General features: G+C 39.1%; 1 protein-coding gene across 1 annotated transcript in view; it reads left to right on the top strand.

Moving 5' to 3' along the window:
- Window positions 1–24,015, top strand: part of LOC131904175 (binder of sperm protein homolog 2-like) — a 47,507-nt gene extending 23,492 nt beyond the window's left edge. Inside the window, exons 2-6 of the mRNA XM_059255174.1 lie at window positions 16,705–16,848; window positions 19,559–19,591; window positions 21,868–22,008; window positions 22,222–22,369; window positions 23,895–24,015. Coding sequence (XP_059111157.1) covers window positions 16,705–16,848; window positions 19,559–19,591; window positions 21,868–22,008; window positions 22,222–22,369; window positions 23,895–23,901 — 473 coding nt within the window. The 3' untranslated portion in view covers window positions 23,902–24,015. The remainder of the gene's footprint in view (window positions 1–16,704; window positions 16,849–19,558; window positions 19,592–21,867; window positions 22,009–22,221; window positions 22,370–23,894) is intronic.
- Window positions 24,016–24,339: the final 324 nt, after the last annotated feature.

The raw sequence follows: 24,339 nt of genomic DNA on the forward strand, positions 1-24,339 counted from the left end.
ATAACACTTGTTGATTTTTCAAAGATGAAATTTGTTTCCCAGCACCCACACTGAGTGGTTTATAACGTTCTATTATTCCAGCTTCAGGGGAACTGACACTCTGTTCTCTCCTGTGTAAGTATACACCCAGGCACATATGCATTCTCACATAAAAACACACAAACATACAAAAAATAAAATATATCTTTGTAAATAATTTTATTAGCTACAACTTTCCAGGGCCTTGCATTTTATCTGGATCTCCAGGTATACAATGGCAAAACAAGGCATTCTCTTAATTGATCTTCAGTGCATCTTTCCTTTGTTTGAAGGGCTAATGTTCTTTAATGTTCACAATATCTCTATGATCTGTTTCTGCATAAAGTGTCTTTATATCTTTTAACTTTAATAATTTCATAAATTGTTTTTATCATAATTCATTCCCCTCTTCCATTTCCCCCATATCTCCTCTCATTCTATAAGCATCCAGTTTTGTTTATTCATTTTTAAAGATTTATTTTTATTTTATGCATAGATGCCTTTTACCTGCATTTATGTATATGAACCACAATACATGCATTATCCAGACTATGGCATCAGATCCTCTGGAGCTGAGATAATGAGTCATCATGTGGATACTGGGAATTTAACCCAAATCTTTTGCAAGAGCACCAAATCTCTTAACTGATCAGCCATCTTTCAATTTTTAAAGTCATCCAATCCAATTGATGATGCCTACATACTCTTGAGTGTGTAAATATCCATTAGAGTTTGGTCAGTCATTAGAGACCACATCCTTGAAGAAAACTGACTCTTTTCAGGAAGCTGTCAATAGTTTACCAAAGGTTGGACAGCATGGCTAAACTCCACCTCCATACAGGAATTTTGTCTGGCCTAAGTTTGTACAGATCTTGTACATCAGTCACAACTGTTGTACATTTGTGTGTGCAATTGCCATGAGGTGTACAGAAAACACTGTTTTGGTGTAGTCATCTACCACCTCTGCCTCTATAATACATTCCTTCTGCATCAAAAAGTGACTACTGAGCCTTGGGAGGAAAACCTGTTCTATAGAAGTCCCATTTAGTGCTGATCACTCCAAAGTCTCTTATCGTGTGCATCTTTTACAGTTGTCGGTCTCTGTGTTCATCACCCTTTTTTCCATGGATAAACTTTGCTGATGATGGTTGGGAGATGCAGTAAACTATAGGTATAATGAAAAGACATTACAAGTTGGTTTCTGAAGAATTTTTTTAAAAACTTATTCTTGGAATAAATAGGTCTTGGATATGAGAACTGGTGTCCTTCAGGTGTAATGGGAATTACTCAAATATAATGTCCTTAAATATTGGTTCATTATTCCTGAATTATCTGCTTTTAGAGCTTCAACTAGACAATCATTGGCTCTTCCTGTGTCATCTTCTGTCCTTGATTTACTTTTCATGCTTTTGCTTGTTTTACATGATATTTTTATTCTTTGGAAATTTCAAAAATATAATGTATCTTGATCTACTACACTTGCCAGTACCCCCTCCAACACACTATAGGTGCCCCAACACATCTACATCACAGCTTTAAGCCTTTTTAAAAAACAAAACCCACTGAGAATAATTTGTGGTACTCATTTCGGCATGAGTGTTATTCCATCCACAAAGGCATGGGAAACCTAACCATGGACATAAGCCAAATTAATAAAAACCCTTACTCATCCAGATGCCGTCAATTGCCAATAGCTCCTCAGCCAAGATGGGATCTCGGGACATGCCCCCATCCATGCCGAAATATTAATGGGCTTGATCTCATGTAGTTTTTCTATAGGCGATCACTGATGATACGAGCTCATTTGCACAACAGCCAAGTCAAACGCAGAGGGTAAGATTCACAGAGGACAATTTCACAGCACTCCTCCAGATCCTCTAGCTTTTACATTCTTTCTATTTCCTGTTCTGTTCTGTTTCCTGAACTTTGGGTAGTGGGGTGATATGGAAATTGCATCAATTATTGAACACTCATAGTCAATTATTTTCCATTTTGATCAGTTGAGTCTCAGCGTTAACTAATGCCCAATGAAAAAAGAGTCTTCTCCGAAGAAGGTGAAGAACAGCACAAATTCATGGGTCTAAATATGAACATTTAGAAAGCAATTTGACAACATGACCATTTAGTAAAACATTAGTAGGAGCCCCACTTAGGACCTATGACCACTCCAGCCATGGGGTCATGATTTGGTTTATAGTACCAGGCATGTATTGCCTCCTTGAGGATCAAGCTTCAAATTGAACCAGACATCACTTAGTTACCCCATAACAGTTGCATCATTATTGCATTGCTGGGCACATCTGGCTTGGCAGGTCTGTATTGTAGCATATAGAAACAATGCAGGATAAGAGTATCATATGCAAAATCAGACACTGAAAAATGAAAAGTATAGCTGTAAGAAATTGCAGACATAGGTGTACTGAGAAAAGAGGTAAAGTTCAGATTCCTCTGGTGGTTGTCTGCCCTGCCCCACTTGACAGGGCCCTTTATATTTTTCCCAAAGAGCAGATCTTCCTCAACACAAATACTCAGCTGATTCTGAAAGGTCACAAGCATTCTCTCCCTCTCTCAGTGTCTCTCTGCCTCTCTGCCTCTCTTTGTCTCTCTCTCTGTTTTTATCACTCTGTCCCTCTGTCTCTGTCTCTCTGTCTCTCTCTCTCTCTCTCTGTCTCTCTCTCTCTCTCTCTCTCTCTCTCTCTCTCTCTCTCTCTCTCTCTCTCTCTCTCTCTCTCTCTCACACACACACACACACACACACACACACACACACACACACACACACACAAACCAGGTACCTATGTCACTTACTTCATTGGTGTGATTATTAATGATGTCATACAACCTTGATTCATACCTTCAGTTGATTTCAGCCAATAAATTGTTGTATTGATGGGAATCTTTCTTTCCAACAACAAATAATATACCATTCCTCCCATGTGTCTCTGTCATCCTATCTTTCTGTTTTCCTAGTACACATCACCATGAAGAAGGTACTGACTTGTATGCTTGTTGAAAATGACTCCCCACTAACACACAGATTTTGTGGTTATTTGTTGTTGGATCCAGGCATTAGATCTTGTCACTTGAGTGTAACAATTAGAGTGTAACAAATAACAAATATCCAGGCTCAGTAGGAAGGTTCAAGCCTTTAATTCCAGAACTCTTGGAGTGGAGAGAAGTGGATCAATAATTCAAGGCCATCCTTATCTATGTAGCAAGAATGAGGCCAGGTTTGTTGACACACCCTTTGTAATCATTGCCCCAAAATAAATATCTTTTTACCAGTTCCATGACAAAACCACTGTTAATTATCATCTAGACATATGTCATAAGCTTATTATTTGTATCTTCACTGACATGCTTTTGCATCTGTTGTTTGTTTTGAGATAGAGTCTAGGTGAGTTCAGGCTAGGTACACATTCACTGAGAATCTGAAAAAGACATTGAACTCCAGAACTTCTCTTGTCTCTACCATCTGAGTGTTGGCATTACAGATCTGTGCCACCACATCTGGCTTGCATTTGGCTTTTCTTTTCCTTTTTTTTCTTTCTTTTTTTTAAATTTTATTTTATAATTTAATTTAATTTTACATATCAGCCACGGATTCCCTTGTTCTCCCCCATCCCGCGCCCCCCATCCCCCAGCCCACCCCCCATTCCCATCTCCTCCATGGCAAAGACTCCCCTAAGGATTGAGTTCAACTTGGTAGATTCAGTCCAGGCAGGTCCATTCCTCTCCTCCCAGGCTGAGCCAAGTGTCCCTGTATAGGCCCCAGGTTCCAAACAGCCAGCACATGCACTTAATGTATATATGTATATGGGTTTATGATGATATGAATACCTATGTGTGAATGTGGGCATGCTTGTGCTAAGGTTTGAGGTTTGAGTGTTGAAGTCAGAAGACAACATCAGGTGTTGCTATCTACCTTGTTTGAAACAAGGTCTCTTATTTCTTGTTCATCTTGTGTGTGCCAGATTAGCTGTTTCCAACCTTCAGGGAAATCTTCTGTCTCCACTCCCATCTCAGGGAAGGAACATCAGTGTGACAAACAGAAGCTGTACCACCATCTTTACATGGTTTCTGAGGATTAAAACTCAGTTCCTCACACGTGCTTGACAAATGCTTTCCACTGAGCCATCTCCTGAGTCCAACGTTCAGCCTCTTTAAGTGACTTAACTCTGTCATGTACTGCCTAATTCACATTCTCTGTACAAATTCTCTGTAGGTCATTGACCCTCAGCCTCCAGTCCAGTCTTAGACTCTGTGAATTCATGTTTCCTACTAGCCTGACCCTGTCTGAACTCTTGCCTTCTCTCCTGACTTGATTCAGTTAGCCCTCAGGTAACAGGGAGCAATGCAAGTGTGCAATGGAAACTGATATGTAAAGAGTGAGCACAACCAGAACAGGAACAGTAAAGACACTGGGACTATGGAAAACACATCAGACTAGCACTGTGAGTGGACATAAAACTTTGGCATAAAGTCAGAAGGCTATTCTTAGAATGTCTCCAATTATCCACGTTTTGGAGGCTTGGGTCTCAATGAGACACTCTTAAAAAAATATAGTAACCTCAGATATGGATGCCATTGGGTGGGGGCTCTCCCTCAGAAGGGGTTAAGATAGATCTCCAGACAAGATAGTAACTAAAAAGTCCAAGCCTGGCCATGCCCTAGACCCTCTGTCTTCCTGTATTAGTGTGACTGATTTTCCCAGCACATGTTCCTGTCCTTGCAACCTGCCAGTAGGATGTCTCCAGTGGTAAATGTTATAAGGTGATGAGTTTGTTAATGAACTTGATTTTATCAGTTCACTATTTGTGTGTGTGTGTGTGTGTGTGTGTGTGTGTGTGTGTGTGTATGCGTACATCAAACATCATGTTGAATGCTGTAAATGCAGACTGGTTTAATTTTTCTTAGTAAAGCAGAAAAGTGAAGAAAATCAAGCTGTCCCATTTTCATGTTTTCTAATGGACACTTTCTTCCTCTCTACGCAAGCATATATGGATCATGGTTTGAGTACACCCATGGCTGGCTGTCCGTGAAAGAATGAGACAACTTCCTGGTACTGAGTCATGAAGACATGAAAAAGGTAAGCATCATTCTTAAAGGCACCACACAGCTGAAGACTAAAGGAAGCAGTCCTTCAGCCACTGTTTACTTTATAAGTAAAAAGTCTGGTGATGAGGAAGTTACTGATAGTTGTGATTTCTTTTTTGTTTGTTTTTGTTTGGGAAATTTTCTTTTTATTATATTTTTATTATTAAAATTATTTTTATCATTTTATTATTTTTATTATTAAAAATGATTTTTAATTATGAATATATTTTGAACATATCATCCCCTCCCCAAGGCCTTCCAAATCCTCCACAGTCCTTACCCATCCATGTAGCTAGAGTTTTCCTGCCTGGCCCACAGTCAGGACAAATCTCTTTCACCTGCCAATCCCACAGCCATCAGACCCAACCAAGTAAACACAGAGACTTATATTGCTTACAAACTGTATGGCCGTGGCAGGCTTCTTGCTAACTGTTCTTACAGCTTAAATTAATCCATTTCTATTAATCTATACCTTGCCACGTGGCTCGTGGCTTACCGGCATCTTCACATGCTGTTTGTCATTGTGGCGGCTGGCAGTGTCTCTGACTCAGCCTTCCACTTCCCAGCTTTATTCTCCTCCTTTTCCTGCCTGTACTTCCTGCCTAGCCACTGGCCAATCAGTGATTTATTTATTGACCAATCAGCAACACACTTGACATACAGAACATCCCACAGCACATCCAACTTTAATTTTTTTCAAAAAGGAAAAACACAGTACAACAACAAACTTCTACAAATCAAGAAAAGAAAATATAACAAAATACAACATAAACTGATGTGCTAGAAGGCTTTCTGTCAGCTTGTCATGGACTAGAGTCATGTAAGTGGAGGGAACCTCAACTAAGAAAATGCCCCCATAAGATTGGGCTGTAGGCAAGCTTGTAAGGCACTTTTTTCTTTGCTTTGCTTTTCTTTTTTGTTTCTTTATTATTATTATTATTATTATTATTATTAAGAAATTTTCTATTCACTTTACATACCAACCACAGATTCCCCTCTCCTCCCTCCACCTGCCCCCCAGCCTTCCCCCAACTCACTCCCTATTCCCACCTCCTCCAAGGCAAGAACTCCCATGGGGAGTCAGCAGAGCCTGATACATTCAGTTGAGGCAGGTCCAAGAGCCTCCTCCCTGCACCAAGGCTACACAAAGTGTCTCACCATAGGCAGTAGATACCAAATACTAGCTCATGCACTAGGGACGGGTTCCGATCCCACTGCCTCGGGGGCCCCCTAAACAGGTTAAGCTAAACGACTGTTTTGCCTATCCAAAAGGCCTAGTCCAGTACAATGGGGGCTCCTCAGCTATTGGTCCACAGTACATGTATTTCCACTAGTTTGGCTAGTTGTCTCTGTACTTTTTCCCTTTATGATCTCTATGTCCCTTGCTCATAGAATCCTCCTTTCTCTCACTGATTGGACTCCTAGAACTCAGCCTGGCACCCAGCTGTGGATATCTGCATCTACTTCTCTGAGTCACTGGATGAGGGCTCTGTGATGACAGTTAGGGTATTTAACAATCTGATCACCAGAGGGGACAGTTCAGGCACCCTCTCCACTATTGCCAGTAGTCTGAGGTGGGGTCATCCTTGTGGATTCCGAGGAACTTCCCTAGCACTCTGTTTCTCCCTGTTCCCATTATGTCTTCATTTATCCTGTTATCTCTTTCCTTGCTCTCCCACTCTATCCCTGTTCCAGTTCTAAACTCCCATTCCACTATGTTCTCATTCCCCATTCCTTGCCCTCCATTACCCCCCAAACCCCCAGTTTGCTCGTGTAGATCTCACCTATTTCTCCTTCGCTAGGTGATGCATGTGTCCTTCCTAGGGTCCTCCTTACTAGCTAGTCTCCCTGGAGCTGTGGATTGCAGTCTGGTTATCTTTTGTTTTACATCTAGTATCCACTTATGAGTGAGTACATACCATGTTTGTCCTTCTGAGTCTGGGTTACCTCACTCAGGATGGTATTTTCTAGTTCCATCCATTTGCCTGCAAACCTCATGATGTCATTATTTTTCTCTGCTGAGTAGTACACCATTGTGTATGTATATATGTACCACATTTTCTTTATCCATTCTTCAGTTGAAGGGCATCTAGGTTGTTTCCAGGTTCTGGCTATTATGAATAATGAACATAGTTGAGCATGTGTCCTTGTGGTATGATTGAGCATTCCTTGGGTATATGCCCAAGAGTGGTATAGCTAGTAGGTCTTGGGAAAGATTGATTCCCAATTTTCTGAGAAACCACCAAACTGATTTCTAAAGTGGCTGTACAAGTTTGCATCCCCACCAACAGTGGAAGAATGTTCCCCTTACTCCACATCCTCTCCAACATAGGCTGTCTTCAATGTTTTTTTATCTTAGCCATTCTGACAGGAGTAAGACAGTATCTCAGAGTTGTTTTGATTTGCATTTCTTTGATGACTAAGGATGTTAAACAGTTCCTTTAATGTGTTTTGACAATTTGAGATTCTTCTGTTGAAAATTCTCTGTTAAGCTCTGTAGCACATTTTTAATTGGATTTTTAGGTGTTTTGATGTCTAGTTTCTTGAGTTCTTTATATATTCTGGAGATCAGCCCTCAGTCAGATATGGAGTTGGTGAAGATCTTTTCCCATTCTGTAGGCTGTCATTTTGTCTTATTGACCATGTCCTTTGCCCTACAAAATCTTCCCAGTTTCAAAAGGTCTCATTTATTAATTGTTGCTCTCAGTGTCTGTGCTACTAGTGTTATATTTAGGAAGTGATGTCCAGTGGCAATGCATTCAAGAATACTTCCTACTTTCTCTTCTATCAGGTTCAGTGTAACTGAATTTATGTTGAGGTCTTTGATCCACTTGGACATGAGTTTTGTGCACGGTGATAGATACAGATCTATTTGCAATCTTCTGCATATTGACATCTAGTTATGCCAGCACCATTTGTTGAAGATGCTTTCTTTTTTCCATGGTACACTTTTGGCTTCTTTGCCAAAAATCATATATTCATAGGTGTGAGGATTAATGTCAGGGTCTTCAGTTTGATTCCATTGGTACACATGTTGGTTTTTATGCCAGTACCAAGCTGTTTTTATTACTGTAACTCTATAGTAGAGCTTTAAGTCAGGCATCATGATGCCTCCAGAGGTTGTTTTATTCTACAGGATTCTTTTAGCTATCCTGGGATTTTTGTTTTTCCATATTAAGTTGAGTATTGTTCTTTCCAAGTCCGTGAAGAATTGTGTTGAGATTTTGATGGGGATTGCATTGAGTCTGTAGATTGCTTGTGGTAAGATTGCCATTTTTACTATGTTAATCCTACCTATGCATGAGCATGGGAGATCGTTCCATTTTCTGACGTCTTCTATTTCTTTCTTCAGAGACTTAAAGTTTTTATCATACAGGTCTTTCACTTGCTTAGTTAGTTACCCCAAGGTATTTTATATTATTTGTGGCTATTGTAAAGGGTGGTGTTTCTCTGACTTCTTTCTCAGCCCGTTTGTCATTTGTATATAGGAGGGCTACTGATTTTTTTTTAGTTAATCTTGTATCCTACCACCTTACTGAAGGAGTTTATCAGCTATAGGAATTCCCTGGCCGAATTTTTGGGGTCACTTATGTATACTATCATATCAGCTGCAAATAGTGAAAGTTTGACTTCTTCCTTTCCAATTTGTATCCCCTTGATCTCCTTTTGTTGTCTTATTGCTCTAGCTAGAACTTCAAGTACTATGTTGAATAAGTAGGAGGAGAGTGGATAGCCTTGTCTTGTTCCTGATGTTATTGGAATCGCTTTGAGTTTCCCTCCATTTAATTTGATGTTGGCTGTTGGCTCTCTGTAAATTGCCTTTATTATGTTTAGGAATGTTCCTTGTATTCCTGATCTCTCTAAGACCCTTATCATGAAGGGGTGTTGGATTTTGTCAAAGGCCTTTTAAGCTTCTAATGAAATGATCATGTGGGTTTTTTTTTCTTTCAGTTTGTTTATTTGGTATATTACATTAACAGATTTTCATATGTTGATCCATCCTTGCATCCCTGGGATGAAGCCTACTTGGTCATGTAAGATAATTTTTTGATGTGTTCCTGGAGTGTGTTTGCCAATATTTTATTGAGTATTTTTTCATCAATGTTCATGAGGGAGATTGGTCTGTAATTCTTTTTTGTTGTTGCGTCGTTTTGTGGCTTGTGTATCAGGGTAACTATAGCCTCATAAAAAGAGTTTGTTAATGTTCCTTCTGTTTCTATTGTGTGGAACAATTTGAAGAATATTGGTATTAGCTCTTCTTTGAAAATCTTGTAGAATTCTGCGCTGAAACCCTCTGGGTCTGGGCTTTTTTTGATTGGGAGACTTTTAATGGCCATTTCTATTTCCTTAGGTGTTATTGGTCTATTTAGATAGCTTATCTGATCTTGAGTTAACTTTGGTATGTGGTACCTCTCCAGAAAATTGTCCATTTCTTTCAGATTTTCCAATTTTGTGGAGTATAGATTTTGGAAGTATGACCTTATTATTCTCTGGATTTCTTTGTTGTCTGTTGTTATATCTCCCTTTTCATTTCTGATTTTGTTAATTTGGATGCTCTTTCTCTGCTTTTTGGTTAGTTTGGATATGGGTTTGTCTATCTTGTTGATTTTCTCAAAGAACCAACTCTTTGTTTCATTGATTCTTTGTATTGTTCTCTTTGTTTATATTTCATTGATTTTAGCCTTCAGTTTGATTATTTTCTGTCATCTGTTTCTCCTGGATGAGTTTTCTTCTTTTTGTTCTAGAGCTTTTCAGATGTGCTGTTAAGTCATTAGTGTGCAATTCCTCTATCTTCTTTATGTGGGCATTTAGTGCTATGAATTTTCCTCTTATTAACACTGCTTTCATAGTTTCCCATAAATTTGGGTATGTTGTACATTCATTTTTATTGAATTCTACTAAATATTTAATTTTTTTCTTATTTCTTCATTGACCTATTGGTGATTCAATTAGGCATTATTCAGTTTCCATGAGATTGTAGGCTTTCTGTAATTTTTGTTGTGGTTGAAATCTAACTTTAAACCATGGTGGTCTGATAAGATACAGGAGATTACTTCAATTTTTTTGTATCTGTTGAGACTTGCTTTGTGACCAAGCGTGTTGTCGATTTTAGAGAAGATTCCATGGGGTGCTGAGAGGAAGATATATTCTCTTGTGTTAGGATGGAATATTCTGTAGATATCTATAAAGTCCATTTGAGTCATAACTTCTGTTAGTTCCCTTATTTCTCTGTTAAGTTTCTGTCTGGCAGACCTGTCCATTGGTGAGAGTGGAGTGTTGAAGTCTCCCATTACTAGTACATGTGGTTTGATGTGTGATTTAAGCTTTAGTAATGTTTCTTTTACAAATGTGGGTGCCCTTGTATTTGGGGAATAAATATTCAAAATTGAGACTTCATCTTGTCGGATTTTCCCTGTGATGAATATGTAATGTCCTTCCCCATCTCTTTCAATTGTTTTTAGTTTGAAGTCTATTTTATTAGATATTAAGATAGCTACACTAGCTTGCTTCTTAAATCTATTTGATTGGAAAGTCTTTCCCTAGCCTTTTATTCTTAGGTAGTATCTGTCTTTGAAGTTGAGGTGTGTTTCTTGTATGCAGCAGAAGGATGGATCTTGTTTTCATATCCATTCTGTTAGCCTGTGTCTTTTTATAGGTGAATTGAGACCATTGATATTAATGGATATTAATGAACAGTGATTGTTAATTCCTGTTATTTTTTGGTGGTAGTTTTGTATGTTTCCCTTCTTTGGTATTTGTTGGTGTGTAACTATCTATTGCCTGTGTTTTCATGGGTATATCTAACTTCCTTAGGTTGGATTTTTTCTTCTAGTGCTTTCTGTAGGGCTGGATTTGTGGAAAGATATTGTTTGAATCTGGTTTTATCATGGAATATTTTGTTTACTCCATCTATGTTGATTGAGAATTTTGTTGGGTATAATAGTCTGTGTCTCTTAATAGTCATGGTCTCTTAGTGTCTGCATAACATCCATCCAGGACCTTCTGGCTTTTAGAGTCTCTTTTGAGAAGTCAGGTGTTATTCTTATGGATCTGCCTTTATATGATACTTGGCCTTTTTCCTATGCAGCTCTCAGTATTTTTTCTTTATTCTGTATGTTTAGTGGTTTGATTATTATGTGGCGAGGGGACTTTTTGTTTGGATCTAGTCTATTTTGTGTTCTGTAACCTTCTTGCAGCTTTATAGGCATTTCCTTCATTAGGTTGGGAAAGTTTTCTTCTATGATTTTGTTGAATATATTTTCTGTGCCTTTGAGTTGGTATTCTTCTCCTTCTTGTATCCCTATTATTCTTAAGTTTGGCCTTTTCAAGGTGTCCCAAATTTCTTGGACATTTTGGGTCCTGACTTTGTTGGCTGTAGTGTTTTCTTTGACTGATGAATCTATTTCCTCTATGGTATCTTCAACGCCAGGGATCCTCTCTTCCATTTCTTGCATTCTGTTGGTTATGCTTGCATCTGTGGTCCCTGTTCATTTACTCAGATTTTCTACTTCCAGCATTCCCTCAATTTGTGTCTTCTTTACTGTCTCGATTTCAGTTTTCAAATCTTGAACTGTTTCCCTCACATGTTTAATTGTTTTCTCTTGGCTTTTTTTAAGGGATTTACTGAATTCTGCCCATTTTTTGTTTGACTTTTCCTTGATTTCTTTAAAGGAATTTTTTATTTCCTCTTTTAAGATCTCTAACATCTTCGTAAGGTCATTTTTAAGGTCGATTTCTTCTGTTTCTTCTGTGTTGAGATGTTCAGATCTTGCTGATGTAGGTTCTGATGGAGTCATATTGGTTTTTATGTTGATGACTGTATTTTTGCACTGGCATCTACCCATCTCTTTCTCCACTTGGTGCAAGTGGTGTCTGTGTGTGAGGAAGCCTCTCTTGGTCTGATTGATACTCTTGGTCCAGTGGGAGCTCTTGGTCTAATTGGTATTGATGGACTCTGTCTCAGGGAGCAGTGCTAGCTTAGTCCAATTGGCACTCCCAGGCTCTGTCTCAGGGAATAGCTAGGCGCATGTTGGGAGGGGTGGGTTACAGGGTCTGGTGGGGGATGGTGGTAGTCTGACCTGTCTGCAGGAGGTCTGCCTCCTGACTGGCCTGTAACTGGGACTGCAATGGGTGGTGGTGTGGGGGTGCAGGGTTGTGTCCCTAGGCCCAAAGCCTAAGGGCTGGGGTGTTCGGGTATGAGGATAAAGACTCACCTCTTAGTCCAATTGGGTGTTGGTGGGCTCTGTCTCAGGGAACAGTTGCAGTGTGGGAGGGTATGTGGGATTTGGGGGAGGTGGGGCTTTGGGGTTGTAGGGTCTGGTGGGGGATGGTGGTAGTCCAAACTGTCTGCAGGAGGCCTGCCTATTGGCTTGAGACTGGGACTGCAATGGGTGGTGGTGTGGAGGTGCAGGGTTGTGCCCCCAAGCCCCACCTAGACAAAAACTCACCTCTTAGTCCAATTGCCACTGGCAGGCTCTGTCTCAGGGAACAGTTGCCATCTCAGAGGGTTGGGTTTAATTTTCTTATTCCGATAATTTAAATGCCTTAAACTTCAGCCCTCCTCCACCTCAGAGTATGAGGATTAGGTACTAAGAATGTGGGGACATCAGGAGTTTACATAGAGGTAATTAAGTTAACATAGTTACCAGATTACATGTAAACCAATACTCCTGGTCTCCTCACAAGAGAAAGTTGGGACTCAGATTTGAGGATAATGACATGTCACCATTCACCACAAGAATAGGGGTATTTATAAACTAAGGATGAAGGCCTCTGGGAGAATCTACTCCTGTTGACAGATTTTGACAGATATGTTGGAGTCTGACTCTTGGACTCTAGACTGGATGGAGATAGAATTGTCTGCCATGGAACTGAAGGTCTCACCTAGAGAAGTGGTACATTTGTGGTTTGCCGGGAATGAATCAGAATTTAGCTAGGTAAAACAGTATATAAACATAAAAGGCTGTTATTAGATACCTAAAGAAATGAAGTGCCTTTCTTATTAGAGAAGGACTATGGAAACTACAAGCAAAAGTTTTGGCAGAGACACACCAGAGCATATACAATAGAATTCAAGGCACAATTTCATGAAGACAACTGTCATTTCCTCTTTTCCAGGAAGATCAGTGGGAGTGCAAACTTGTACACCCACTTTGGAAATCAATATGGCAATTTCTCAGAAAACTAGAAATCAATCTACCTCAAGACCCAGTGATACCACTCTTAGGCATGTACTCACAGGATGCTAAATCATACCACAAGGACACTTGCTCAATTATGTTCATGGCAGCTATATATTTGTAATAGCCAGAAACTGGAAATAACCTAGATGCCCCTCAACCAAAAAATAAAAAAATAAAATGTGGTACAATTATACAATGGAGTATTATTCAGCTGTTAAAAACAATGACATCAGGAAATTCACAGGCAAATGGATAGAATTAAAAAAAATCATCCTGAGTGATATACCCAGACCCAGAAAGACAAACATGGAATGTACTCATTCATAAGTGGTTAATAACTTTAAAATAAAGGATAAGTATGCTACACTCCACAGACCCAGAGAGGCTAGGTAACAAGGAAGGCCCAAGGGGGGACACATGGATCTCCCTGGGCAGGGTAAATAAAGGAGAAGTCCTGATTGGACTAGGAGTGGGTGGGTAGGCATGGGAACTTGAGGGATCGGAATCAGGGGTGGCCAGAGGGAAGAGGTCTGGGGAAAAAACTGGAAAGGGAGGCTTTATGGCATGAGGTAGAAGCCTAATGCAAGGGAAACTTCCACAAATCTATAAGGATGGGCCCAACTAAGACTCCTGGTAGTGGTGGATGCACAGCCTGAACTGACCATCCCCTGTGATTAGATTGGTGACTACCCCAGTTCTCATGAGAGCCTTCATCCAGTGGCTGATGGAGGCAGATTCAGAGACCACAGCCAAACATTGGGCCGAGCTAACTCGGGGAGTCCTGTTGAGAAGAGGGGGGCAGATTTAGGAGCAATGGGTCAGGGGCATCGGGGAAAATCCACAGAGAAACTAACCTGGCTCATGGGAACTCACAGAGTCTGAACCAACACCTAAGCAGCCTGCATGGGACCAGCCTAGGCCCTCTGCATATATGTGACAGTTGTATAGCTTGGTCTATCGGGAGACTCCTGGCAACGGGAGCAGAGACTGTCCCTGGTGCTTTGGCTGGATCTTGGGAACCTACTTTTCATGCTGGATTGTCTTGCCCAGCCTCAGGGGGAGGTGCTTGGTCTTAAGGCAGCTTGATACACCATGCTTTGCTGGATATCCATGGGAGGCCTACCCCTTTCTGAGTGAATTTGGAGGAGGGGTGGATTGTGTGGGGAGCAGTGGGGAAGTAGGAGGAGGCCTTGGGAGGAGAGGAGGGAGAAGAGGCTGCATTTGAGATGTAAAATTAATTAATTAATTAATTTAATTTTAATTTTTTTTAATGAGTATAAACAATAACAGAAATGTGCATTATGAGATCATTTGACTAGATCTTGACCTCTGGCCACTTTCTTCCAAGAAGGAGAAAATAAGAAACTTTTTATTTCATATGAAAATCAACAGCTTTCTATTATATTCCTTTGTGTGTTTCTGTACAATCTTTTGTGTTCTTGTCATAAAATTCCATTTTTTCCAAGAAGCATTGTTACCTGAATACCTTGGGTACATGTGTACTATACTTTTTTATATACATTTACTTTCAAATCATTAAGTAGATTCTTGCTAGATATTATAACAGCTGTCTGTCTCCTTACTAGATAACTGAAACTTATACAATAAACTTTTTTTTATAAATAAAAGCATTTCCTATAAGGAACAGCCTCAGATTCAAAGCAAAATCCTCATCATACTACTAGTCTATTTTCTTCTTAAATTTTTTTTACAGTTTTATACATGGATACAATTTGTTGTGGTTATTGCCATTCTCTATCATCTCCTATTAATTTTTATATTTTTCTTTTATTTTTAAGAATACAATTATATCATTTCTCCCTTCCCTTTTCTCCTTCCAAAACCTTTCATATACCGCCCCTTGCCCTTTTTTTTCAAATCCAAGACCTCATTTTTCATTAATTACTATTACATGCATGTGTACACACGTGTACCCCTGAATATAACCTGCTCAGTTTGTATAATGTTACTCATATGCATGTTTTCAGGGACACGTCCACTATTGATGGGCTTCCTTCTCAGCTAGAGTCCTTCTAACATTCATGTAATTTTTGTGTATGAGCAACAAATACTCAAGGAAGGTGAGAACATGTTACTCCTCTTATGATGTGTGACCATGAAACACAGATATTTAGTGTCTTCTGCCACAGATGGAGTTTTTAGATACAATCCCCACTAATGAGTGGTAATTCCATGACGTTGTCATTCATCTATATGAAATCCAGTGAATATATTTTTAACAAGTTATAGACTCATCTTTGAAATGAAGAGTAAAATACAAATGCATTGTAGTACCTCTTTATTCTTGCCTTCCATACAAAACTCAACCTTTATACAATCTGTGTGTATCAGAATCGCTGGTAATTTTCATGGATCTAAAAATGCAGTATTTATATAGAAGCTTTGGGATTTAAGCTCAGCTCTGCCATTTTGTAGGGTTTTTTTTTTTAAACCTCAAGTAAAATTTTTCTTTCAAGCTTGCTTCAATCTACCTAGTACCATTGGTAAAGTACTAGCCTTGGTTCTGAGACAATGGGAAAACATTACCTTTAGTGCAAGTGACAAGAGCCTCAGGACATAATAGCTATCCAGTTGAGCAAGAAAGGAATAATGGGTTCTCTCTGATGTTTGTCACAGTCTTTCCAGAGGGTGAGATGTTCTGGCCTCTGATCAAAATGTCCTTTAGCATGTATTACAAAGCAAATCTTTAGACCACTTCTCACTTGCTATGTACACTTTTATCATAACTTCAGTAACTTCATGAATATTCAGGAACATATCTGCCTTGTCACTTGGAAAAGTTATGACCACAGTAAAGAGGATTATAAGAATGATCTTCAACAAAGCAGGAAAGAGGCATATAAATAATTCAAGGATGAGCTAACTCCCAGCCACAAATATCACTCTATGAATAAGAGGTATGGGAAAGGAACTTTCATTCTCAGAAATGTATACATGTATACATATTGGTGTGTGATAGTTCTGATTCAAGACTGTGTTATGATGGAAAATAATTAACTTCAAACAGTACCCATTTCTCTCACAAATTAGGCTCCAAATGCAAAAATAACTCTCCAGAGTCACTTGAATGGAAAAGATTAAACAAGAAAATAAATTTTGTCTCCTGGGTTGCTAGCTCCTGGTTTTCTATACACATGCAATGAATTGTTTTGTAATTGCACAAAGTCAATCATTTCCAATGAATATATGGCTATCACTTTACTATCCATGTCTCAAAGAGAAAAGGATAGAGATTAAAGATAACAAACTGAAAGCTTTTCAGATTGGCTGTCGTGTTAACAAAGCCAAATTCCCCCGGAAAGACAACACTTTTAGAACGACACCATGGATCACTCTATGCCATTTAGGACAAAGGGAATTCACTGTGGAGGAAGTGTGTGAGCAGACAGAGTAGGAGGAGCAGAAAGAGAGAGTATAAAGTCGGAGGCAAGGTTTGCTCCTGGGTGTGCCATCTGCAGGCAACTGGAGGTGATGAGACATCTTGTGGGCTGGGTGTTGCTAGCTGTCTGCAAGTTCGGACTGAATGCAGGTGAGGTGGAAAAGAGGGGGTGAGAATTGAAGGTAGAGAGTCCAAAGCAAGTGAGAAATGAGAAAGGTTGGAGACCAACTATCCATGATAGCTTTTCAGTCTAGCAAATGGAGAGCAAAGAGCCATGGATTCAACTGTTGTTCTTCCCTTCCTTAATTGGGTGAGCACAGAACAGGTGACTTTACCTGTTAAGGAGCCTTAGTCTCAGTGCTCACATAGCAATAAAAATTTTCATGAGAGAGGTAGATTATAATGGATGGATTTAGAAATTTCTGCAAAGTCTGTTGTTAAAGAAGCAAAGTCTTAAATAAATAGTATATGGTCTCAGCTGTTCTTTGCATTATAGTAATGTATTAATGCCTTCTTAGCTGGGTGTTCACTGAAAGTGTCTGTAAGTTTCAAACACACATGACATGGGTTGCCTGTGGGGCAGATATCAGGGTGACTGGAGTCAGGTTTGGTGGAGAGAAATTTCATGTTGATTCATTTTATAAGCCACTTGAAATTTGAAGCAAATTTGAAGTAAATGCAGTGTAGAACAAGGGGTCTCATCCTACAGTGAAGTTGTGAGGGTTAATCAGAAAGGATAGAGGAGTTCTTTAGAGTGGCCAGCATCCTGAAGCTATGTTCACAGAAATGCAGAGCCCTAGAGAAAGTTGGGCTTCTCACTCACGACAGCTTGAAATATACAGAGCACGAGGGTACTCTGCGCCTAATGAAGAGAGAGTTAGAGTGTTTTGTTGTGGTAGTAGTGTGTTTTAAAGAAGTCTTATGCAGTCCAAATAGATCTCATATTCATATATTCTATAAATGAATGAAGATAGTCTTGAACTCCTGATTTTTCAGCTTCTACCTCCTGAGTGATGAGATTACAGACAATTGCCATCATACCTACTCAGTTTATGTGTTGTTGGAATGAAACCAAGGGCTTTGTGCATGCTATACAAGCACTCAACCAACTGAGACATATTCAGCTCTTAGATAAGATTTAGAATCTTATTGGTACCAAAGGTTTAAAGGAAGTAAGAATAATCCAGGTTAGAATGCTGTCAATAAAGAAGCCGATCATATGACTACATATCAATAAATTTTGTATAGGGAAAAAGAAAGTAGTGCAAAATAAATTACACTCAGTTGAGAAGTAACATTCCCTCATTTTAATGAAAATGGTCACATGATTTTATTGTCTTTCCGTGCTTGCTTGCCCAACATTCTCAAGTGCTCTTTAAAATGTCTTGCTGTATCATAGTCTGAGTAAGTTCTCTGAGGTTATTATTCACATTCACACTGTTCACATCCAGTGGGGAAATAGGCTGGTTACCTGTATTCTTTTTATTAGTTTTATAATTAGCTTACAAAGTAATGGTTTTAATTCACTATAAAGTTTCTCTAATATGATTTTGTATAAAATATGAGTTATAAGGCATTTAAACATATTGTATGCTTTTAATGTATAAGTACTGTGAAGTATAAAGTTAGTTATATAATATGACAAATGTCTATGCACTCTCTATAGAGTTTTATTTTCCCTGTATTCTCACTATGGAGTTTCATGCATCCTTTGCTTTTATTGATCCCTTTTTCATCACTAGCCTCCAATGTCCCTCTGCCCTCTTCTGTAGATCCTCCCCTCAATAGACTCCTTTCCAATTTCATGTCATATATAATCTGAATGATGATTAATTATACTGATCAACTTGACAGGATCTACAGTCACATAAGAGACAAGACTATGGGTGTATCTGTGAGGAATTATCTAGATTATATTAGTCTCTAGTGATGCTTATGAGAAATTTTCTTGATAAGATTATTTGAAATAGGACACCTCCTTAAAGTAGATGGCACCAATTTATTGACTTGGGTTATGGACTGCATAAAATGAGAAAGACAGTTAAGCACAAACATCCATCTTCATCTGTTTCACAATTGTAGATCCAATGTGACCGATATACTATATAGATGTGAATATATATATATATATATATATATATATATATATATATATATATATAGAGAGAGAGAGAGAGAGAGAGAGAGAGAGAGAGAGAGTGATCCACATATGAAAGAAAAATCTGTATTTGTTTTTGGAGTATGGGATTACGTGATTTATTTTCCTGCAAGTGAAATAATTTCAGTACCAGATCTGTACCCACAAGATTTATACATACTTATACAGAAATGCTCTGTCAATCACATTTTCCCACAGGTGTCTTTTGAATTTTGAGTTGGCACCACCCTAATCATGAATGATTGAGGACAATTCCAATCCAAATTTACCTGAAACTCCTCCTTACTTTTGCCTTCACTTTTTCCCCTTGCCCCCGGTCCCTTACATGTGGCTAACGTTTACTATGACACCAATAATCTCACTGCAATGTTCTGCTAATCCCCAATAAATGTCATTGTCCTTCAGAGAATATTTTCTGAGTTGAAAGCTGTTGAACAACAATAAGTGGTTAGAATCTGAACTGCACTTAATATTGTGGATGACTCTAACCTACACCAAGGAAGACATTTGGGAGAATAAGAGCTCAATCTGATGAGTGGGAGGTTCCTGGCTTTTCATAGATTGATGTGACATTTCCTGGGTAGATATGCAGCTCCAACTTGATGTGATATTGAAGAATGTTGATGTGCATTTCATAGTTATTCTGGGCATGCAGTGTTTTAGAAAATGGCTTATACTTTGCCCATTCCTTCTGTCTTTCAGATTTGATCTCTCATTTACATCCTCCAAAACAAGGTAAAGCAACCAACTCTATTGGGCAGACTCTCAAATGCCAGCCTCCACCTCTTAGAAAGCATTAGGTATTTTAAAAGTTCTTGCACTTTTCTGTCATGTAGCCTTTACTTGTATTATAGTTCTGACATGAGTGGCTCCCCTGGGTCATAGCAGACAGATTAGATACTGAAGATCCAGTTAAATACCCAGCTCCTTGTCACTCCAGAAAAATATTCCCTTCTCCATTGCGACTAAAGTAAGACAATGTAAGGTTCTGTACTTCGTTCTTTCCTTTTTCATTGACAAACAATAATAATATATAGGGAGCTGAACATAATATTTAGGTGTAGATTCACACCATGGGTGATTAAATTGAGGTAATTAACATAATCATCTTATTACAAACATGAATTTTTAGTGGTCAGAACGTAACCCACCTGAAGCTATTTCTTATTCTAAGAACAAGAGAAGGCAAGTAGTTAATCAGTGGTGTTGGGTTAGTGGTTAAAAGTGAGCCCTTCATCATGGAGCAATACATTGGGAGATGTCACAGCTATACTATTGCTACAGACAGGGCAAAGAAAATGCTCAGGAAGAGAAGGAGGAAGAGGGAGAAGAAGAAAAAGAAAGAGAAGGAGAAGGAGGAGGAGAAGAAAAAGAAGAAAATGAAGAAGGAGAAGGAGGAGAAGGAGAAGAAGGAAAAGGAAAAAAGAAGGAGAAGAAATATGTAGATGGCAGTGAGATCTTGTAGAGATGTTAAGAGATCACTTTGGCAAAACAGGAAATATATTTTTTTCAGAACAGAAGAAAACAGATATGTCCTAGTTACTGTCTGATGCTGTGATAAAACACTGACCTAAACCAGCTTGGAAAAGAAAGGGTCTATTTGGCTTACACTTAACAATCACAGTCCATCATTGAAGGAAGTCACAGGGAAGGAACTCAAACAGGAACAGAGGCAGTAATGATGGAAGAATGCTGCTTCCAGTCCAAGGCTCCACAGCTCCTTCACAGTCTTCCCAAAGAACAACACAGTCAGGGAGGGGAAGCTGTGGTGGGCATACAGTGTATGAGAGAAGAATAAGTTTTTTTAAAAAGAATACCACATGGAGCATTCCCACACCTGTGTGGAAGTTAAACTCTCTGCAGAAAGTTTGCCTTACGTTAATTCCTAGAAATGAAACTAGAAAGGTCATTAGTTATTTCTATACTTGTTTCTAACAGAGATTTCTAAATTACCTCTCAGTATCTTTCTTGAGGTGACCTGAGGTCTAACTTCCTGTTTTGTTTCATGCTAAGCATTTATGTCATTGAATCCATGTTTTTGATGTGATAATTATGTATTTTCTAATATATGTTAAAAGGTGTTGACTAAACAGGAAAAAGAATAACACAGTCAAGTCCGTTTTAAGCAATACCTCACTCCTGTGCCAATTTCTGTTTTAATTACTTTTGGTTGCTGTGATAAAATACAAAAATCAGCTTGAGAAGAGAGGGATTATTTAGCTAACACTTAGCAGTCCTAATCCATCATTGAGGAAAACTGGAGCAAGAACACAAGCAAGGGCAGAGGACAGTAACACCGAGGAATTCTGCCAACTCACTTGTTCTCCATTACTTGTTCATCTTGCTTTCTTGTACAAAACAGGATCACTTTCCGAGGGATGACATTGTCCACAAAGGCATAGGCCCTTCTACATCAATCATTAGTAAAGAAAATGCCCTACAGATATGCACACAGGCCAATCTGACAGAGGAAAATCCTTGATTGAGATTCCTTCTTCCCAGGTGACTCTAGTTTTGTCAAGCTGACAAAAACTGGTCAACACAGATGGTGAGAACTCTCACCAGAGTGTGACAAAGAGTCTGACAAATAAGATCCCTCATTGTTAAAGGACTGTTATTGAGGAAGCCATCATCTCCAATCAGAACCCAGCTCTGGACCAAAATGAGGCTTCCTTGGAGATATTGCAGATATTTTGTGTCACAGGCATGAAAGGCAGGAAGAGACATCAGCTTTGGGTGTATGTGGGGTGATGAGAGAGCAACTGTTATCCTGTCTCCAAAATAGACATTCCAAAGTCAAGTCTGAGTCATGCATGGTAGCTCAAGCTTGCAATCCTAACACTTGGAAAGCTGAGACAGAGGCTAACATGAGCTATAACCAGCGTTGGCTATAGAGTGAGTTTGAAATCTAGCTGGGTTACAGAGTGAGACCAACCTCAAGAACAAAACAATTTGAAAGTCAGTTTCCAATGTGAGCTTATTTTGTACCCTGAAATCATTCTCTTTTCCAGAAATTTCTGTTGCTAACTGTGTCTTTCCATTCATCTACGGTGATGAATTACACTTCAATTGTATCTCCACCCACAGTGACTTTGATTGGTGTTCCCTTGACTTTCGCTTCAAAGGAAGATGGCGCTACTGCACAGCACTGGGTGAGAGTCCTACAGGGGTATATATCAGATGACAGAACCCAAGAGGAGAAAGGTTTTGGATTTCAGAAAGAATTGAGTTCAGATATTGTCTTCTCTGCATAATTTTCAGAATGTGAAAACAATCAGATAGAAAAAATAGTTGACTATTTTCTCCACAGGGATTAATTTGAGGACAGTGTTCTTAGTGCATCCTTTATCCATCTTTCTCTGCAGATCCTCCAATATGTATCTTCCCTTTCCAATTCAGAAAAAAGGCTGTTTATGAATGCACCAAGGAAGGCTACATTTTGAATCGGAGTTGGTGTTCATTGACTGACAATTACAACAAAGATAAAAAATGGAAGCAATGTTCTCCTCACAAGTAAGATGATGGGAGAGGTGGGTCAATGTCCTATTAGCCGTGAAAGGAGCAAAGCATTAGGCTGGTGGGTGAGAAGTCTGAGATCTAGATCTGCTGGCTATGACTTAGTCAGGGGACAGCAGACATTTCCTGTAAATTTGTGTCCTGTTCAGTACAGTGGGCTTATGTGGTGCTAGTCAAAAATACTCAGCTTGGCTTGGTAGCACAAACACAGTCACAAAAGGACAAGTGTACTGGGTCATTGGATAATCTGACATGCTGGTGTTCATTTACATGTTTTCTAATGATTAAAATCACATGTCGCTTTTGTTGTTGCTGTGACAAAACACCGAAGGAAAGAAAACTCAACAAAGGAGGGAAGGGTTTACTTTGGTTTACATTTTGCTGTGGGGATACAGTCCACCATGGTGTGGAGTCATGGTAGTGAGAGCATAAGACAGCTGATTACATTGTGTCTGCAGTCAGATAAAAACAACAAAAAAAAATGCTGATACTCAGCTGGCTTCCTCCTTTTTCCCTGTTACATTGTCTGAGGCCTCAGAAAGAGCTGTTGTTGCCCACATTTCGGTGAATTTTAAACCTTTTCTCACAGGCCTGAAAGTGTATCTCCTAGGTGATTCCAAATCCGAGTCACATTAACAATGATTACTAATTAGCCACTTCATTGTTTTTCAGTTTTAAAACTTGCTTTGAGTCACAAAATAAATATGAGACAGATACTGAAACAATGAAACAGCACATGACAAGAGAAACATCAGCATTCTTTATGTTCTCCTCCCCTGGAACTCCCTTCCACAGCTGCTTGTGTCTCCCCACACATCTACACAGATACACAGTTTTAAAGTTTCTAAAATACAACCGAGTGTGCTTTCCCCTCTGTCACCATGGCTTGATCATCATTTAAAACACGTTGTGGGGGGTCTCCCTGTGAATGCATCAATATCCCCGACTTTCTTGTGTGCATGGAGTATCAAATTTTAAGTGGTTGGAGATTATCCATCATCCGCATATGAGATTTCTGATTAAAACAAACTTCCTGAACATTGACAGTGATCAATGAAAATTAAATGTCTTTCAAACAGTGGACAGCACAACTTTGTGTCATCATACAAAGCATGATGTATATTCAGTTTTTATTTATTTAATATTTAAAATTTTTATTTACATTTTTATGCAATATATTTTAATCATACTTTCCCCTCCTGAACTTTTCCCAGGACCTCCCTACCTCCTTATCAATATTCTCCTACCTCCTTACCTCCTTACCTCCCTTCCCAAACACATACACACACACACACACACACACACACACACACACACACACACACCCCGAAAAAAACATTACAGTGAAGAATGTGTGACTCCTTCTGAAGCTATCGGTATTATGCCACATGGACTCATGCTATTCTAATCCTCCATCAAAGAGGCGAAAAGACTTTTTAATAGCAGGGGAGGCAAATGAGACATTGACATTGGGAGGGTGGAGAACCAAGACATACATTCTAACATGTTACTCTTTCTTCAGTTTTTAGATAAGCTGTGTGGTTTTGAAGAGACAGAAGTTACAGATCCATTAACTGCTTCTCCAAATCAATTTTTCTGTCATTAAGGAGTATCATGATAATAAATGTCTATGGTTTTATCTATCTGCATATATTGTTTTCTGGAAAAGAAAGTCAAAGCACACATTTGTGGTGTGAGAGACTTTTTCTGAGATCACACACACATACTCGCACACACAAAATGATAGCACCAAAGCCCAATTTAGTGAACCCAAGTTACTTTTTATTGTGATTATGAAGAGGAGTATGGGTAAGGGGTTACTTCCAAGAGCAGGGATTCACCCCTGCCCCCAAATCAGCTGCATCACAGAAAAGCATACCTTAATAGTGATGACAGCTCATGGAAGCTGCAACCCTGGACTCTCCCTGCCCAACTGATAACTAGAGTTATGGATCCAAGAATGTCCT

The sequence above is a fragment of the Peromyscus eremicus genome, chromosome 1, assembly GCF_949786415.1.
Source record: "Peromyscus eremicus chromosome 1, PerEre_H2_v1, whole genome shotgun sequence".
Taxonomy (NCBI): domain Eukaryota; kingdom Metazoa; phylum Chordata; class Mammalia; order Rodentia; family Cricetidae; genus Peromyscus; species Peromyscus eremicus.